An 18,157-nucleotide genomic window follows, 5' to 3' on the forward strand; every position below is an offset into this window, starting at 1 on the left:
AGCCAGAGAACCTGTGGAATCTGTTGTCACTGTAAGTCAGTGGGTGTACTTAAGGCAGAGTTTGATAGATTCTTCATTGGGAAGGGAATTAAGGCTACAGGAAGAAGGCAGAAGAAAAGACATACAACAAAGAAGTTGTGGTCATTTTATGTGAAAAACTAACTCAGTGACAGGAACAGCCTATGAAATAGGTTCGGGTGGTGTGACACCTGCTGCAAGAAAGCTAGGAAGCTTCTAGAAAATACAGAATCCACTATGCCACAATTACATAGATAGATGATTATATAAAAATGCAAACAAGCATAGGAAAGGTTCTGTTCTGTCTAATATGGGAATTGTAAGGCATCTGATCGCAAGCTCATTGAGAGGATCATTGAGGTCTCTCTTCCACCTTTCCCACATATTTATCTGGAGAGGTGCATGTGCAGGGCCCTTCACATTGTCTAGTATTCCTCCCCCCACCATCCGTCCAACATTTTACATTCTAATCCAACACTTAGCACGATGTGTTGTCACTTATGAAGAGGAATCTCAGAGTTTTTACTCCATACATACTTTGATAATGAGAGGCGATGAAAGGCTGAAAATTGTGGAAACTGGTAGGAGAGGAAGACAGAGCATGGAACTGGTGAGGGAGGAGGGGAGAGGAAGCGGTGGGAGGAGTGAGTGTGCGTGCGTGTGTGTGTGTGTGTAGATGGACAGGGGAGGGTAAAGATATAGGATGTGGTGGCCTGGTGGATCAGAAGGAGAGAGAAGGGAGAAAATATAAATCTTTCTCTTATTAAGAAATCTCCTTCTACGGGTATGCCGTCCAGTGTCGCTGATTTTTAACAGTGTCTCTGTTGGGTCCAGCATGCTCTCAGATAGCATTCTCTACCCGCAGCGGATGGTCGGAGGGACTGGGGGGAAGAATCATGGAATTAGTTCATGGTATGGGAAGTTTGTTCAATGAGAAGAAGTAGAGCAAGGAACACATTACATACAGGCCCCTTGACCCATGATGTTGTGCCGACATTTTAACCTACTCAAGATCTATCTAACCCTCCCCTCCTACATAGTGCTCCACTTTTTATAATCCATGTGGCTATCTTAAATGCCCCACGGCGGTGCAGGCTCGAAGGGCGGAATGGTCTACTTCTGCACCTATTGTCTATTGTACCTGCTCCTGGCAATGCGTTCCACGCATCTCTGCATGAAATACTTATCTCTGACATATCCCCTGAACTTTCCTCCAATCACTTTGAAGTTATGCCCTCTTGTGTTGGCCATTTCCACTTTGAGGGGGAGAAAACGTTTCAGGCGATCTACTGTATCTGTGCCAAAGCAGAATGTGTGAGTAATTGAGATTGAGCCGAGCTAAGCTTGCCTGTCCCCACCCCACCCCGTTCTAACCGGTTTTCACAGGAACACCAAGGAGAGCGTCAAGACCAGGTACAGGAATTGCAAAACATCTGACAACAAGTCCTAAAAAGGATTTTGAGGACTGCTGAGAGAATCACTGGGGTCTCTCATCCTCTCATTAGAAATATTTATCAGGTATCTGTAAGTCAGCCAGCTCTTCCCATGGAAAGCATTATGCTCTGGTACTGCCATACTGCCCATGGCACAGTCGGTCACCCGGATCTTTGGGATTCACTATCCGAGAGGACGGTGCAGGCTCAGTCACGGAATACATTTGAGACAGAGGTCGATAGATTATCAGATACTAAAAGTTCAGAGATTCATTTCGTTGTCAAAGTACAATCCAACTCTGATATTTATTTTCTCCAGATAGTCATGAAATACAGAGAAACCATGGGAGTTCCAACACAAGAAAAAAGGAACAAAACTTGCAAATCCCAAAATCCCCCAGCCCCTCCCTCGCAAAAAAAAGCGACAGTAACATTAAATCCCCGGCCCCTTCCCTCGCAGGAAAGAAAACAAGTGACGATGATAAGGAACGTGAAGGGAGTGCATGTGAAGTTGCAGATGATTCTTGGTTTCTTAGAGTGGTAGAACGGACAGGAGGGGTTGAATGGCCTTGTCTTTCTTCTGTACCTTATGCTCTCAAGTGATGTTGACAATCCTTCTAACAGTTCCTCTCTTGCTCTCTTCAGTCTACCTCTACGATTTTGGGTGAACGTAATTAAGAATCCTCAGTTTGTCTTTGACATTCACAAGAACAGTATTACCGACGCCTGCCTCTCAGTGGTTGCCCAGACCTTCATGGACTCCTGTTCCACCTCCGAGCACAAGCTGGGGAAGGACTCGCCCTCAAATAAACTACTGTACGCAAAGGACATTCCAAACTACAAGAACTGGGTGGAGAGGTATGCCAGGCGCAGGTTGCGTGGGGCGAGGGCGGCAGGCCGCATTGGGTTGGAAGGATGCTCCTGATGAGATCGCGTGGCCAGAAGCTGGTTGGAACCTGATGGGCTGAATGCCCTCAAGCCAGGACACCTCCGTGCTTCGAAAACTGATGGTGGTGATCGGGGCGTGGTCAAGTTACAGGGCTAGAAGTCAGAGATCGAGACCATTAGCCCGGAATCCAGTTCAAATCCCACCATGGTGGCTTGTGAATTTAAATTACGTAAATGTAATTATCAATTAGGTAAATCTGGTGTAAAAATGTAATTACCATAAAAAGAGTCAATTCCAGTAAAGTTCAGGGAAGGATATATGTGTCTCCAGACCACCAGTACTGGGCCAGTAGGTATAAACATTGCTTGCCTGTGTCATCGCCCTCCAAAGAACAAGCCAATGAATAACAAAGATAGATTTTAAGAAAAGATAAAGAGATTTTTTAAAAGTTTAGCTTTATTTGTCACATGTACATTGAAGCATGGAAACATGCAGTGAATTGAGTTGTTTGCATCAGATCTATCCAGTGAGGATTAAGCTGTGACACTACGCTTCCAGTGCCTGCATAACAGCACGTCCACACGTCGCTATCGCTAACCCATACGAACTTGGGAATGTAGGTTCGAGATTGTTTAATGTCGTTTCTGTATACAAGCGTAAAGGAGAACAAAATAATTATTACTCCGGATCCAATGCAGCACAAAAAAAACCACCATAAGATAATGAACATAATAATTAAAAAACACACATTAATTATAAATACAAGATAGCTTATATACGCAGATTGATTGTAAGCCCACAAAGTGACGCTAGGTAGAGGAGTGTTTGTGTGAGGAGACAGAAGCGCCTGAAAGAAACCCGTGTGGTCACAGGGAGAACGTACAAACATCTGACAGACCGCCGAGGAAAGTCGACCCCAATTAGCGATGGCTGGCTCTGTAAAGTGACACGCTGCCCGCCAAAAAATGGAGTAATGCCAATAAAGTTGGGATTGGTTTATTGTTGTCACATGTACAAAGATACAGTCAAAAAGCTTGTCTTGCCACACCACGGTAGCGTAGCAGTTAAGGCGAAGTGATTACAGCTGGAGGCATCAACGTTCGGAGTTGAATCCTGGCGTGATCTGTAAGGAGTCTCTGTACGTCCTCCCTGTGGAATGCGTGGGTTTTCTCCAGGTCCTCTGGGTTCCTCCCACAGTCCAAAGACATATTGGGTAGGTTAATTGGTCTTTGTAAATTTTCCCATGAGTAGGATTGGGTTAAATCAGGTTTGGTGGTGGTGGTGGGGGGTGGGGGGGTTGCTGGGCTGCAAGAGCCTAACTCCACACTGCATCCCAGTATAAATGAACAGATACTGTTCATACAGATCAAATCATTACACAGCGCGCTGAGCTAGAATGAGGTAAAACAAAAACCAACACAGAATAAAGTGTAACTCTGCAGTGCAGTCAGGAAGACAACAAGGTAGCTTCTGAGGCTGTTATGATCTCACACCTTGCCTGCCTGCACTACACTTTCTCTGTAGCTGAGTACAAGAAGGGCCAGAGTCACCTCTACTTCGTGAGGAGACTGAGGTCCTTCAGAGTATGCAGGGCTCTCCTTCACATGTTCTAACAGTCTGCTGTTGCCAGCTCAGTCTTCTATACGGTGGCGTGCCTGGGCAATGGCATCAACACTGATATTGCCAACTGGCTCAATAAACTGATTAGAAAGGCTGGCTCGGTTATAGGAGTCAAACTGGACATGCTGGAGGCTGTGGTAGAACAAAGGACCCTATGGAAAATCCTGGCAATCCTAGACAATGTTTCTCACCCTCTGAATTGCCACCTTGGCTGAACAGAGGAACTCCTTCAGTAATAGACTAAGACAACTACACTGCTTCAAAGAGCGCTATATGAAGTCATTCTTACCTTCGGCCATTAGACTCTAATAATGAGTCAACCTATAGCCAGGGACATGATGACCCCCTCCTGTTCGATTGTTATTAACCTCTGTTTACCAGAGCTTTGTTTAAGTTCTGTTTAGCTGTTTTATTCTTATTTTACTTCTTTTCTAATATTTGTATCTGTGCACTTGTAATTTCCTTTGGAATCAATGAAGTATCTGTCTATCTATCTGCTTTATTCTGCACTGGGCTGGAACCTGGTCACCATTTCTCCTTCTTTCAATGAAGTCCGACTTTCTCCTCAACAGGTACTATGCTGATATCTCGAAGATGCCCGTGATCAGCGACCAGGACATGAGTGCCTATCTGGCTGAACAGTCTCGACTACACTTAAGCCAGTTTAACAGTAATAGTGCACTCCACGAGATCTACACCTACATCAATAAGTACAGGGACGAGGTGAGCTTCCCTAGGCTCCATACTTTTCCCGGTAATTCCATCCCCACCCCGCTGAGTGTTGAGCTCCGTAAACACTGATCCCCTTCGGTCTCTCCCTTCTCTCCTTAAAGCCTTCCCAAGTGGCAGAGAATCTTTAATCCTGCTTACCAGTCACCCATACACCTTCCTTGGCCAAGCCCTATCACCTTGACCTATGCCCCTTGACCTTTGATGTCACATAGTTGAGCTGTCTGAACCCTTCATATATTTCTTCTGACATAGGACATATGAGCAGAATTGGGCCATTCAGCCCATTGAGTCTGCTCCACCATTCCATCACGGCTGATTTATTATCCCTCTCAACCCCATTCTCCTGCCTTCTCCCCATAACCTTTGATGCCCTGATAATCAAGAACCTATCGTTCCACTTTAAATATACCCAATGACTTGCCACACCACAGCTGTCTGTGGCAATGAAGTCCCCGTCTCTTCTAGCACCCACCTATATGAACCAAGTGACTTGCACAGCCCTGATGGTAGAGAGCGTGGCCTTGGTGGTGGAGGTCAATAATATGACGTGGGCGATCATGATCCTTCCATGACCGTGATTGTTCTTGGCAAATTTTTTTTACAGAAAAGGTTTGCCATTGCCTTCTTCTGGGCAGTGTCTTTACAGGACGGGTGACCCCAGCCATTATCAATACTCTTTAGAGATTGTGGCGTCAGTGGTCACATAACCAGGTCTTGTGATGTGCACCAGCTGCTCATACGACCATCCACTGCCTGATCCCATGGCTTCACATGACCCTGGTCAGGGGGCTAGTCAGATTCCTACACCTTGCCCAAGGGTGACCTGCCAGGGAGGAATGTCTTTCACCTCCTTTAGTAGAGACGTATTTCCACCCCGCCACTCAGCTTCCTAAGTTTCAGATGTTAGTTAGAAAAGCTCTAGATCCCTTTTTTAATTAGCATTCATTTTTGTCTCCCCCTCAACCCTTCCCGCCACCACCGCCCCCGCTTTAGATTCTGACGACTCTGGAGAAAGACGAGCAGGCGCGGAGGCAGCGGCTGCGCAGCAAACTGGATCAAGTGATTGACGCCATGGCTTGTAGCAGCTGAGATCCCGTCGGAGAGGAGAGAGAGAGAGAGAAAGAGAGAGAGGCAGGAGGGTGGGGGGTAGGGGAGGTGGGGATGGACATCCAGCGCCTGGGTGATATCTGAGCCCGTATGTATGCGTTTGGGGCTGGGAGTTGTGTGGGGATCGGGGTGGGATTTGGTGTTGGGAAGGGAATGGTCGGAAGAGAACCGTAAATCGAGCAGTGTGCACATTGGGTCCATTGGGGTCGAGGCGCGTGGGAGGGGCCGCCACCCTGGTTCCCACACCCGGCGTATAGCCCCCCCCCCACCCCACCCCCAGTCAATTGACACAGGGTCGGGGAAAGAGAGGACCAGGGGTCTCCATGTTTGCTGGGACTTCCACTGGGACCGCTGTGCCCTCCTGGCTCCTCTTCACAGTTAGTGTTACTGCTAAATTTGCACAATTTACGATTTAAAAAAAAGGAAGAAAAAAATAGAAAAAAAGAGAAATATTTCCACTTTTAAAATGATTGATATAGAATTGAGTTCCATGAGCTTTGATATTTCCAATGTTCTGTGCCATTGTTTTCATTTAAATGTTCTTCAGTGAAATACTTGTTAGTTGAATTGTGTGGTATAATTTAAATGTAACATGCCTAGTGACTGATGGTGACATAAGGTTTTACAAAATAAAGAACGAAACTGTCTTGCGATTGGGGTTTGGGGGGGGTGGGGGTAAACCCAGGAGGAGGTTTCTGAGAAGAATGTGAGGAGAAAAGAGTGAGGGATAAATAGAGAGTGAATGAGAGAGCGAGAGAGAGAGCACAAAATGGGCCTTGTGGGAAAGGACAACCTCAAAATTAGAACCATGATTTTCAGTTTCTAAAACCTCAATCCATTAGTTTTACTCCTCCTGATGGTATCCAGGGTAACCAAAGGACTTAGTCATTGTCATTTAGTTGTTTTGGGAGGGGTCGTGGATGAGGGAGGGTGATGGAAGTTCGGGAAATTAAAATGGCTTCCTTTGCCAGTGGTTTCATTGGGGAGCGTCATTTCAGAAATCCTCCTCTTAAGAAAAAAAAGGTGACCTCGCTTGTAATTTTGCTTCTAATCTCATACAGACTTTTAAAAAAATCTTAAGTTATTTTGAGTGTCAGTATGCACAAGTCATCGTTGACAGGGTTAGACCCCCCCCCCTTCATGAGGAAATACTCCTCCCCTCCCTGACACCACCATTTAAGCCATCCTAACTCCTAAGAGACAGAAGCCACTGCCGAGAAGGGATGTTCGGTCCCCAAATCCTGAAAATAGGGGTCCACAACCTTTTTTATGCCATTGACCAATACTATTAAGCAAGGGGTCCATGGACCCCAGTTTGGGAACCCCTGCTGTAAGCAATCAGAACCCACCCTATACTTTTTCCTCTAATTATGCTTGATTTTGAAGTGTTATGAAGGAAACGATTGTACTGTTGTCTTGCTACTTGTTTACTGCTCTTGGATGGCCAGTCAAAGCTCCTCTCAGGGAGTGCACATTTTTCTTCTTTAACCCAGACGTATCTGAATGCCACTGATTAGGGTTCAACGGCCTGGCCCGGGGGTAGCCGTGTTTCTGTCAAGTAAGGAGCCTAGGTTTTTTTTAAAATTTAATTTATTCAGGGAATGTTTATTCCCATCCATGTTTTTGCGGGGTGGTGCTGGTTGTGGGGCATTTGATGTTGTCTGCTTCAAGAGGCTGATGAGGAGTCGAGTTTAACATCAGAGGCACAAAGGAGACTGCAGATGCTGAAATGTAGGGCAGAGAGAAACGAAGTTCTGGAGCAAGCCTGCAGAGCGAAACCTTCATGGATGCTGCTTGGCCCTCTCTGCTTAGACCGTAAGGTGTAGGAACAGAATTACGCCATTCAGCCCATCGAGTCTGCTCCACCATTCTGTATTATCTCCCTCAATGCCATTCTCCTGCCTTCTTCCCATCCAATCAAGAACCTGTCAATCTCTGCTTTCAATATACCCAATGAGTTGGCCTCCATGTGTCCGTGGCAATGAGTTCCACAGATTCACCACCCTCTGGCTAAAGGAATTCCCACTCATCTCTGTTGTAAAGGGACATCCCTGTATTCTGAGGCTGTGCCCTCTGGTCCTAGATACCCCCAAATACAGGAAACATATCTTCCATGTCCACTCTATCTGAGTTCAACGAGATCTCCCCATTCCCCTCATTCTTCTAAATTCCAGCGAGTACAGGTTCTGAGCCATCAAACACTCCTCATTTGTTAACACTCTCATTACCAGGATCAGTCTCGTGAACCTCCTGTAGACCCTCTCCAATACCAACACACCTTTTCTCAGATAAGGGGCCCAGAACTGTTCATGATACTCCAAGTGTGGCCTGACCACTACCTTACAAAGCCTTGGAGCCTGTTCAGCAGTTTGTGTTCGGCTTCAAACGTTACATCATTGTGGGAACTCGAGTCATGTTTCCTCAAGGGCTGGGTAAAAGTTGCTGGTTTCTTGGTCTAGTGTTAAATTAACCAGCTAGGGTGGTGAGGCAGTTTCAGGAACACTGTCATTGAGACTGGCAATTTAATCGCCAGATTCTTTCCAAAGGAGGAATTGGATTCAAATTCAGTTTCTCAGTTGCTGCCCTGAGATTATTTCTGGACAGTTATCCCAGTGAAATGGGCACCATTTAACTGGTCACGAAAACTTAATGCGATGGGCAACTTGACTTGCCACCCTTCACCTTCTCTGCCCAGGGCTGATAGACTGAGAATGCCTCAGTCTAGAGCCCTGCTTGACAGCAATATTCCAGGATGTTTTTGGAGAACTTTAGGAGTCAGCGGAGTGGAATTTCAATAAGCTTGGTGTTGTGGCTTGGCTCTGAAATCCCTTTTCATCACCTGCCCCATCCCAAGGAAGGAACGTGTAGATCCTTCAACATCGCCTTATCAAGTTTGCGTATATACTCGTCCATTACTTGGGGAAGGGGTACTAGCTGACAGGTGAGGGGGGCCTGGGTGGGTGGGAGCTTGTACTTTTCCCCCCTCCCTCCAATGTCTTATTCTGGCTTCTGCCCCCTTCCTTTCCAATATTGATGAAGGGTCGCAGCCTGAAGCGACAACTATTTATTCCCCTCCAAAGATACTGCCTGATCTGCTGAGTCCCTCCATCATTCTTTGTGTGCTGCTGGAGATTTCCAGCGTCTGCCAGAATCTCCTGTGTTTAAGACAGACCAGGATATCTATGTTCAGAAGTGTTGATTAAAGGTTAAGCATTTCTCCAGGACATCTGATTCACTCCTTTCAAATAGCACCAGAGGGGATTTTTTGTGTCAAACCGAGCAGGTATTTAGGGCTTGATCTAACCTTTCTGACTGGCTCCATGTTCTGTACATCACTGGGCCACTATTTTGCATTGTCTGTCCAAGGTGCTAAGGTGAAATTTGAAATCACTACCTCCCTGTGAGTGTATTCAGTCAAATAGGAAGCATCTATTGGAAGAGATGCCAAAATATTGACACCTGAAGCTGTCAGTAATCATACTTCCCATGTACCGTACCTACATCCCATACTAATAGTTCCCTGTGGATGTAAAGGCAACTCAGTTTCTCCTGTGACTCAAACTCCCACTGGGTAATAAATGCCTTCAGAAATGGGGCAGAGATTCTGGTCAGCAGCTGTCCTTCAGTTCAAATTCAGTCCAGCCTCACTTACCAAAGATACTTGATTCTGAAGTTCTTTGGGCAATTTGAGTAGAGTAGGAATGAGACATTGAGGTTAGATTTAGGGAGAGACAGCACGGTAACAGGCCATTCCGGCCTAATCCAGCCCGTGCCACCCAATTACACCCTTGTGACCAATTAACCTACTAACCTGTATGGGAGGAAACCGGAGCAAACCCACACATACAATCTCCTCACAGATAGCGGCAGGAATTGACCTTGGGTTGCTGGCGTTGTAATAGCATTATGCTAACTGTAACGTTACCTGTACCAACTTCTACCTGGTGTTGAGCATTGCACTGGGAATTGAGTCTGATCGCTCTGCTAGACCAATGGGAACCGGACTGGAGAACGATAGGAACATCGCTATCTGAGATGTTCTGACTGAGATGACAGTTCCCCACTTCATATTAAATGCCAGACTTGGGGGGAGCTCCACTTATTGGGCTGTTTGGGGGTGAGCAAGATTTTTTTTTTAAATGAATGTCGTTCTCTGTTTATAACTGGTTGGGATTAATCATTCATTCCTCTGTGGGAGAGCCTCACTGTGTTTAAAAAAAATTACAGCTTGAATCCTTCAGCCAGTTCCAAAGGCCTGAATCCCTATGTAACCATTTTCTTCCCCGGCTGCCTCACAGTTCACACACTGACCAGCCTGTGGTGAGTTGTCGAAGATGCCCAGTGAAGCTGTGAGTCCCAGTGACGGCATGTCTGTTGCTCAGTGAATGTCTGCCCTACTGTGCACTGGCATCTCCTCGGCGACACCTTCACCTGAAGAAATGTCAAAAGTAGGCAGCTCCCTTGCCCCTTGCCAGCCTGGCATGTCACCTGCACTCTAGATGTGCAGGAAGTGACTGAAATTAATTTATGGGCAGCTAACCTCCACGCACTGTGTTCTCCTGGAGTAATCCCCCCCCCCCCCCCATGTTTTTTTTTGTGGTGGAAGAAGTAGTTTCTGTTTCCCCTCGCACTGTTTTTACGGAAATTTATTCCGGTCTCAGTATCATCAACTATCGCTGATTCACCTCCACTTCATCGGAGGCAGAAGAGACTGCGGCTGCTGGGATCTAGAGCATGACAAAAATAAAACAGCCCTGAAGAATGGTCTCAGCCCAAAATGCTGACTGTTTGTTCATTTCCACAGATGCTGCCTGACCTGCTGAGTTCTTCCAGCATTTTGTCTGTGTTGCTCAGATTCCCAGCATCAGCAGAATCTCTGCAGGCCAGGCAGCATCTATGGAAAGGAGTAAACAGTTGACCTTTCGGGCCGAGACCCTTCATCAGGACGTGTTTGTGGCCTGCAGGATCTCTTCTTGCATTTGAGATCCAGGGTAACAATTATTTTGTTCTTCTTTGCACTTGTGTGCAGGAAAGGACATTAAACCATCTTGAATCAACAGCTGTTGGAGGAACTCAGTGTGTGAATCAGCATCTGTGGAGGGACAACAGAGCACTGGCAAGAGAACGTCTGTAGACGCTGGAAATCCAAAGCAACACACGTACAGTGAAAAACGCTGGAGTAACTCAGCAGGTCAGGAAGCGTCAATGGAAAGGAATGTTTCGGGTTGAAACTCTTCTTCAGAACACGAAGAATGGTCTTGGTTGGAAACGTTGACTCTTTATTCATTTCCATAGGTGCTGCCCGACCGGCTGAGTTCCTCCAGCGTTTTGTGTGTGATGCTGTTGAGGGAAGTGGGCAGTTAATGTTTCAGTTCGAGGGCGTTCATTTCTCCACTGACGCTGCTTCACCTGCTGAGTTCTTCCAGCACGTCCTTTTGCTTTACCTCGGGTTCATTGGCTGGTACAATATTGTAATAACACACTCTGTTTGCTGCCAGTCTTTGGCACATTTCACTGCCTTATGGGATCCTTCTGCACCAGTGTGTATTGAATGCAGTTAGTCAATTTATCTTGCAGATTATCCAGTCCTCCCTCTTGTGACGGGTAACCAGTGTTATTTTAACATGAGCATCCTTCTCATAGTTTAGTTCAGTGGGGTGCAAAAGTTTGGGGAAATCTGAGACAGACCTTGAATATTTGAGGTCTGGAGTTCTGTGTGCTTCCGGGAAGTTAGGTTTGTAGCTGACATAGCACCTGCAGGTGAACTTTGGCTATGTTTTAGCCAGTGTCGGTTATCATTATCAGCCGGCAAATGAGAATCATCTCCTATGCAGTTAGCATTAGTGCTGGGGAGAGGGCATAAGAGGGAATCAGAACGAGAGTGCCTTTGATGCTGCAGGTGGGATCGGGGTCAGTGAATGAAACTGGGGCTCGTTGATTTTTAATCTGACTGTCTCCTCTGGAAAGACATCTGTTGCTTAGGTTTATTGAAGTATTTTTGAACCACAGTGGCTGCACGTCTCCAGCTTGTGAGCGCAGAGCCTCTGACACTGTAGAGGTTGGCACTTTGGGAAGTGAAGAGATCTCCCACACCATCTGCCAATTCCACCCCCCCCCCCCCCCCCCAGTATGTCTTCTGTACTTGTTTCCTGCGGAACGTTTGCCCACTATCTCCCTCCAGGAGACCGAGCAAAGCCCAAGCCAATTACAAATACCTGCTGATCCAAAGCAGATACTGTGGCTGTGTAAAATGAAAGGTGGAACTTTTGGCCTTGGGAAGGGGGCTACGGGGTGGGATTAAAGCATTTTATTTGTCCAGCCTACCAGGAGACAATTTCTTTTCACTAGCAGTTTCAATACCATTGAATTGATGGAAAACCCCGTTTATTTCCCCCTGTGCCCAGTAGATTGGTAGCAATAGCTCGGGTATTTAGGTAATGTTAAAGCCCTTTCTTTCATGAAGTTGACAGACTGAATGGGAGAGAAAGAGAGAAGGTCAGATTACCCCTCGTAGAGGAAATAGCTTGCATACTTAGATAATGTTAAAGGCCTTACTTTCCTTGAGTTGACAGATGGAATGGGAGAGAGGGGGAAACAGAGAAGGAAAGCTATATCCTGAAGGTCAAATTACCCCTAATTGTGGCAATAGTCCAGGTACTTAGATAATATTAAAGTCCTTTCTGCCCTTTCTTTCCTTGGGTTGGTTGACTGAATGAGAGAGAGAGAGAGAGAGAGAGAGCGAGAGAGAGTGAGTGTGTGAAGAAGACAGGGTAAGAGCTATATTCTGAAGGTCAAATTACCCCTAATTGTGTTGTTTTCAGGTCTCCTGCCTCTCTGCCAGGAGGAGACTGTTGCATGATGGAGCTAGATTTTAGAATGTGATTTACCTTTAAAAGTGCAAGCATTGAGTACAAGAGGTCAGAATGCCTCTGGCCATTAATATGTTTTGTATGAATAGGTAATTATAACTGTACACCTCATTATGATGGTACTAAAAGTCTACTTCTGGTAAAAATGCAATCAAATGGATTTTAATACTATATTAAGATTACTGATTAAATTTATAAAATTGTTTCAGACTTGAAACGACTGTGATGTTTGGTGTGCAGTCTAGGCTCTGTAAATACCATGCCTTCCTATTTTGAAGTTCTGCAGATTTGCTACTTGTACAGAAACAGGAGCACCAGGAAAGATTAAACATTTTTGCTAAATAAATGGTGTAAGGGTGTCTTTTTTTTCCCTTCCTTTCTTTGTCCTGCTTCTAGGTTGACCTTGCGGACTGATTAATTTCGTTCGTCACACATACGGCAAAAATTGCAGTGAAGTGCGTCTTTGGCGACAAGTCAAATCAGTGAGGATTGTGCTGGGGGCAGCCCGCAAATACGTTCCGTTGCCAACGTAGCATGCCCACAGTGTTCAGCAGAACAGCAGAGAACACAATAAAGCAACAAAACAACAGCAAACCAAACCGCTTTCCTCCCTCCCAACCACCCACTACTAACACACATAGACAGGCCGCCTCCAGGCCCCCAACCTCCACTAGTCCCTGGTCCAAACTCACACACTTCAGGCCTTGACTTACGGAATAGCCGACTTTTCTCGTCAAACTTCAGCTTTGACCTGCGATATTGACCTTCAGACTCGTGTGTGATAAACACTCACGGTTCCGTCACTGAATGTGTCAGCACTGTGTCCTTGCATACAATATGCAGTGGTGATGTGTTGAACGGGCCATCCCATAGATATCTGGGTCAGTCAATGTAATTTTTTTTAACTTTTAGACTCAGAAAAATACAGCATAGAAACAGAATCATTTAAACTACCACCTCCCATCTACCTGCACTCAGACCATAAACTGCCATACCCCTCCCATCCATGTACCTATCAAAACTTCTCTTAAATCTTGAAATTGAGCTGGCATGCATCACTTGCACTGGCAGCTTGTTCAGCTCTCTGAGTGAAGAAGTTTCCCCTTATGTTCCCCTTAAAATTTTTCACCTTTCACCCTTAATCTGACCTCAAGTTGTAGTCCCACCCAACCTCAGTGAAAAAAGCCTGCTTGCATTTACCCTATCTATACCCTCATAATTTTGTATATCTCTATCAAATCTCCCCTCAGTCTTCTACATTCCAAGGAATAAAGTCCTAACCTATTCAATCTTTCCTTATAACTCAGGTTCTTCAGACCCAGCAGCATCCTTGTAAATTTTCTCTGTATTCTTTCAACCTTATTTACATCTTTCCTGTTGGTAGGTGACCAAAACTGCCTAAAATACTCCAGATTAGGCCTTTTTTTGAAATTTAGAGATACAACATAGAACTGTACGTTCTGGCCCAATGAGCCCCACTGCCCAGCAACCTGCCCATTTAACAATAGCTTAATCACAGGACAATTAACAGACTGACCAGTATGCCTTTGGAAGTTGAGAGAAAATCAGAGCACCTGGAGGAAACCCACACGTTTATGTGGATGTCAGACAGCGCCGGCAATGAACTCTGAACTCCTGACTCCCCGGAGCTGTAATCGCATTGTACGACCGTGGCTCCCTGAAGTTGAATAAACTTACGCAGGTCTCCCTTCTCGCAGTCTGAAGGTGTGAAAAGACTTGCCTTTCTGTAGCGCCTTCCACGTCCATTTCAGAACAGCCGAGGAATTCTTTCTGCGGGGCTGTTGTGTGGGATATCCAAAGACCTGCTGTCTGGAAAGGATGACGGGGGCCTAACCAATTGAAGTCGGTCATCGCTCAACTAACCATGGTGGCTGGTAGCACAGTGTATCATCAGGTACATCATGAGGTTTAGGTAGCACTTGGAATGTACACAATATGACATCCATTTTGCACACAGAAATCTCCCACGGGCATCAACATGACAAGCCAGAAATATCAACTAAGGGGTGAATATTGTCCAAGGATCTGGGAGGACCTCTCATCACAAATGAGATTGTTTTGAGAGAGAGTGGTCAAGGCCGCAGTATCACGTATCCTCCATAGAGCAACGTCATGTCGGCAGTGCACTGCAGCTCCACCCTGTACGTTGGGGCTTTAGTCTCTGCAGTGGGATGCAGTACCACCTTGGAATCAGAGCTTCCTTCTCCTGTGAATTTGTTCAACTCCAAGCCTGCCTCACCCAAACACCAGACCATAAAACGTAGGAGCAGAATTCAGCCATTTGGCTCATCGAGCCCGCCCTGCCATTCCATCGTGCATAATCTATTTTTACTCTCAGCCCTATTCTCCTGCCTTCACTCCATAATCTTTGATGCCCTGATTAATCAAAAACCCATCAATCTCCACTTTAAATATACCCAATGACTTGGCCTCCACAGCCGACGATGACAATGAATTCCACAGATTCACCACCCTCTGGCTAAAGAAATTCCTCATAGCTGTTCTAAAGGGACAACCTTCTCTTCTGAGGCTGTGCCCCCTCCCAATTTCGGAAACATCTTTGAGCTTACCCCCTCTCACCTTAAGTATGTGCCCTCCATTTTATTGTACTAGGGAACTGTTCAATAGTCTCATAACTATAAACTTCCAGCTGTCCTTCAGCCTGGTGGTGCACGCTTTCAGTCTTTGAAGACGTAGGCTGCTTTACCGAGGCAGCGAGAAGTGTAGACGGAGTCTATGGAGGGGAGGCTGGTTTCTGTGATGTGCTGAGCTGTGTCCACATCTCTGCAATTCCTTGCAGTCTTGGGCAGAGCAATTGTGGGCCAGTTCCTGTCTTCTTCTTCTTAAGCCCACAGGCCACCAACAGCAGCTGGCCAGAGTTCCCTGTCCTGGGCCAAAAGAAGTGTGATTGACCCTGTGCTTTCTGCTTTCACCACAGGACAGCATACATCTTCTAGGCAAAGATCCTTCCTCTTCCAGGGGTGAGGTCTTTGGATTTTCTGTAGCTCTAGGTTTTTATGGGATGGAGTTACTAGCCCCATGTCCAACCCTCCTCCTTTCACAGCCGGGCTTGGGACCGTCCACGCTGGAGTTCTCAGTTCCTGTACAATGAATAAAAATCAAACCTCGAGTGACCGGAAACAGAATCAGGTTTAATATCACTGGCATATGTCGTAAAATGTGTTAGCCTTGCAGCGGCAGCACAATGAAATACATGATAACAGAGAGAAAAAAACTGAATTATCATAAGTATATATATTAAATAGTTAAATGAAATAAGTAATGCAAAAAAATTAGAAATAAAAAGGCAGTGAGGTAGAGTTCAGGTGTTCAATATCCATTCAGAAATCAGATGGCAGAGGGGAAGAAGCTGTTCTTGAATTGCTAAGTGTGTGTCTTCGGGCTCCTGTATCTCCCTCCTGATGGTAGCGATGAGAAGAGGGCATGTCCTGGGTGGTGGGAATCCATAATCATGGATGCCACGTTTTTGAGGCACCACTCCTTGAAGATGACCTGGATACTACAGATACTAGTACCCATGATGGAGCTGACTAATTTTACAACTCTCTGCAGCTTATTTCAATCCTGTGCAGTAGCCCCACCATACCAGACGATGATGCAGCCTGTCAGAATGCTCTCCATGGTACATCTATAGAAATTTTCGAGTGTTTTAGGTGACAGATCAAATCACATCAAACTCCTAATGAAATATAGCTGCACATCCCCTCAGAAAACTTTTTCCAAACTTTAAACCTAATGTTTAGTTGATATTTCTGATCAATTGCTTTGTTGCCAGTATTGAAGATTTACTTTAATTGAAACCTAAAGATCAACCTCCCTTCAAGATTAAAGAATGAGTTTTGTATGGAAGATGTTTTCTGTCATAAAGGTAAACATTCATCTACTGACAGGAGAAGGGGCAAAAGGTGGGTTACTGGTGCCTTAAAACCAGTCGCTTTGGACTGATGGGGCTCGTCAGCCCATACTGGCAGCTCATCTAGGAGAAGGAAAACTCTGGTCTCAAACAGCCGCTGCCATACCCACTCATGGGGAAGGCTTTGGAAGTAAATCCTGAGAGAAAAATACAGAGCTGAAGTCCTCAAGGCAGTCCTACGATGGCAACTCCTGCAATTCCGCTGGTGCCACATCATATCGGTCTTTGGGTTCATCAGATGCATGGAGAGGGGGAGACTGCCGCATGGGCAACAGCTTGCTCTCCATATTGCACTGTCCCGGCTTGTGCATCACGTAGACATCTAGAGCACATCATCTCATGCTCAACTCCGACCAGTGGAGGCCTCGTGTACCTCCCCTCCAAATTCACCCAAATTCTAATCCCCTCACCCACACGCAAGGGCCAATTTACAGCAGTCAACGAGCTCACCCCTTGAGGTGTGGGAGGAAGCGGATGGTCACAGGTAGGACATGCACACTTCACACAGACAGTGCCAGAGATTGGAACAAACCCAGGTGTCTGGAACTGTGAGAGAGCAGCTCTACCCACTGCCTCTTCAAGGAAGATGGAGAAACGGCCTTAATGATTTGGTGAGTTGAATGAGGATGGGAGGTGGTCTTCTGCAAACTTGAGATGTGCAACAATGTTTTTTTTTGGAGAACAGTAGTTTCCGCCATGGTGTCCTTCCATGAACACTACTCTTGTTCGGTGTCTTTTTTATAGTGGACACATGAACAGAGACGTTAGCAAGTTCTGGAGATGTTTGCAAGTCTTTTGCTGTTGTCCTTGCGTTCTTTTTCATCTCCTTCAGCATTGCAATTGTACTCTTGGTGTGATCTTTGCAGGAGGCCCACTCCTAGGGAGAGTATCAACAGTACTGAATTTCCTCCATTTGTAGACAATTTCTCTTACTGTGGACTGATGAACCCTCAGGTCTTTAGAAATGCTCTTGTAGCCTTTTCCAGCTTCATGCGTCTCTACAATTCTTCTAAGGTCCTTTGAAAGTTGTTTTGATCAAGGCATGGTGGATGTAAACAGATCTTTCTTGAGAAGAGCAGGCTCTGTCAGTAACGCGACTTTGTGTGTCTTTTTATAGGGCAGGGCACCTCTACAACCCACACCTCCAATCTCATCTCGTTGATTGAAACACCTGACTCCAAATAGCTTTTGTAGAAGGCATTACCCCAGAGGTTCACATACTTTTTCCAACAAATACATGTAATATTGGATAATTTTTTCTCAATAAATAAATGAACAAGTATAATGCTTTATTGTTATTTATTTAATTGGGTTCTCCTTATCCAGTTTTAGGACACATGAAGATCGGATCCCATTTTAGGTCATATTTATGCAGAAACAGAGAAAATTCTACAGAGTTCACAGACTTTCTAGCACCGTTGTAGCTGTTCCTGAACCTGGTGGTTTGGGTCTTCAGGCTTCTGTACCTCCTCCCCAATGGTAGCTGCAAGAATTTGGCATGGCCCAAATGTTGGGGGCCTTTGATGATGGATGT

At 45.7% G+C, this 18,157-nt stretch overlaps 1 protein-coding gene across 4 annotated transcripts in view; it reads left to right on the forward strand.

Moving 5' to 3' along the window:
• LOC140741720 (plexin-A1-like) overlaps positions 1-13,014 on the forward strand; it is a 436,373-nt gene extending 423,359 nt beyond the window's left edge. For all 4 annotated transcript variants that reach the window (XM_073072023.1, XM_073072026.1, XM_073072025.1 and 1 more), the window contains 3 exons: positions 2,097-2,309; positions 4,533-4,683; positions 5,686-13,014. In XM_073072023.1, the coding sequence (XP_072928124.1) occupies positions 2,097-2,309; positions 4,533-4,683; positions 5,686-5,781 (460 nt within the window). In that variant the 3' untranslated portion in view covers positions 5,782-13,014. The remainder of the gene's footprint in view (positions 1-2,096; positions 2,310-4,532; positions 4,684-5,685) is intronic.
• Positions 13,015-18,157: the final 5,143 nt, after the last annotated feature.

Source organism: Hemitrygon akajei, chromosome 19 (assembly GCF_048418815.1).
Source record: "Hemitrygon akajei chromosome 19, sHemAka1.3, whole genome shotgun sequence".
NCBI lineage: Eukaryota > Metazoa > Chordata > Chondrichthyes > Myliobatiformes > Dasyatidae > Hemitrygon > Hemitrygon akajei.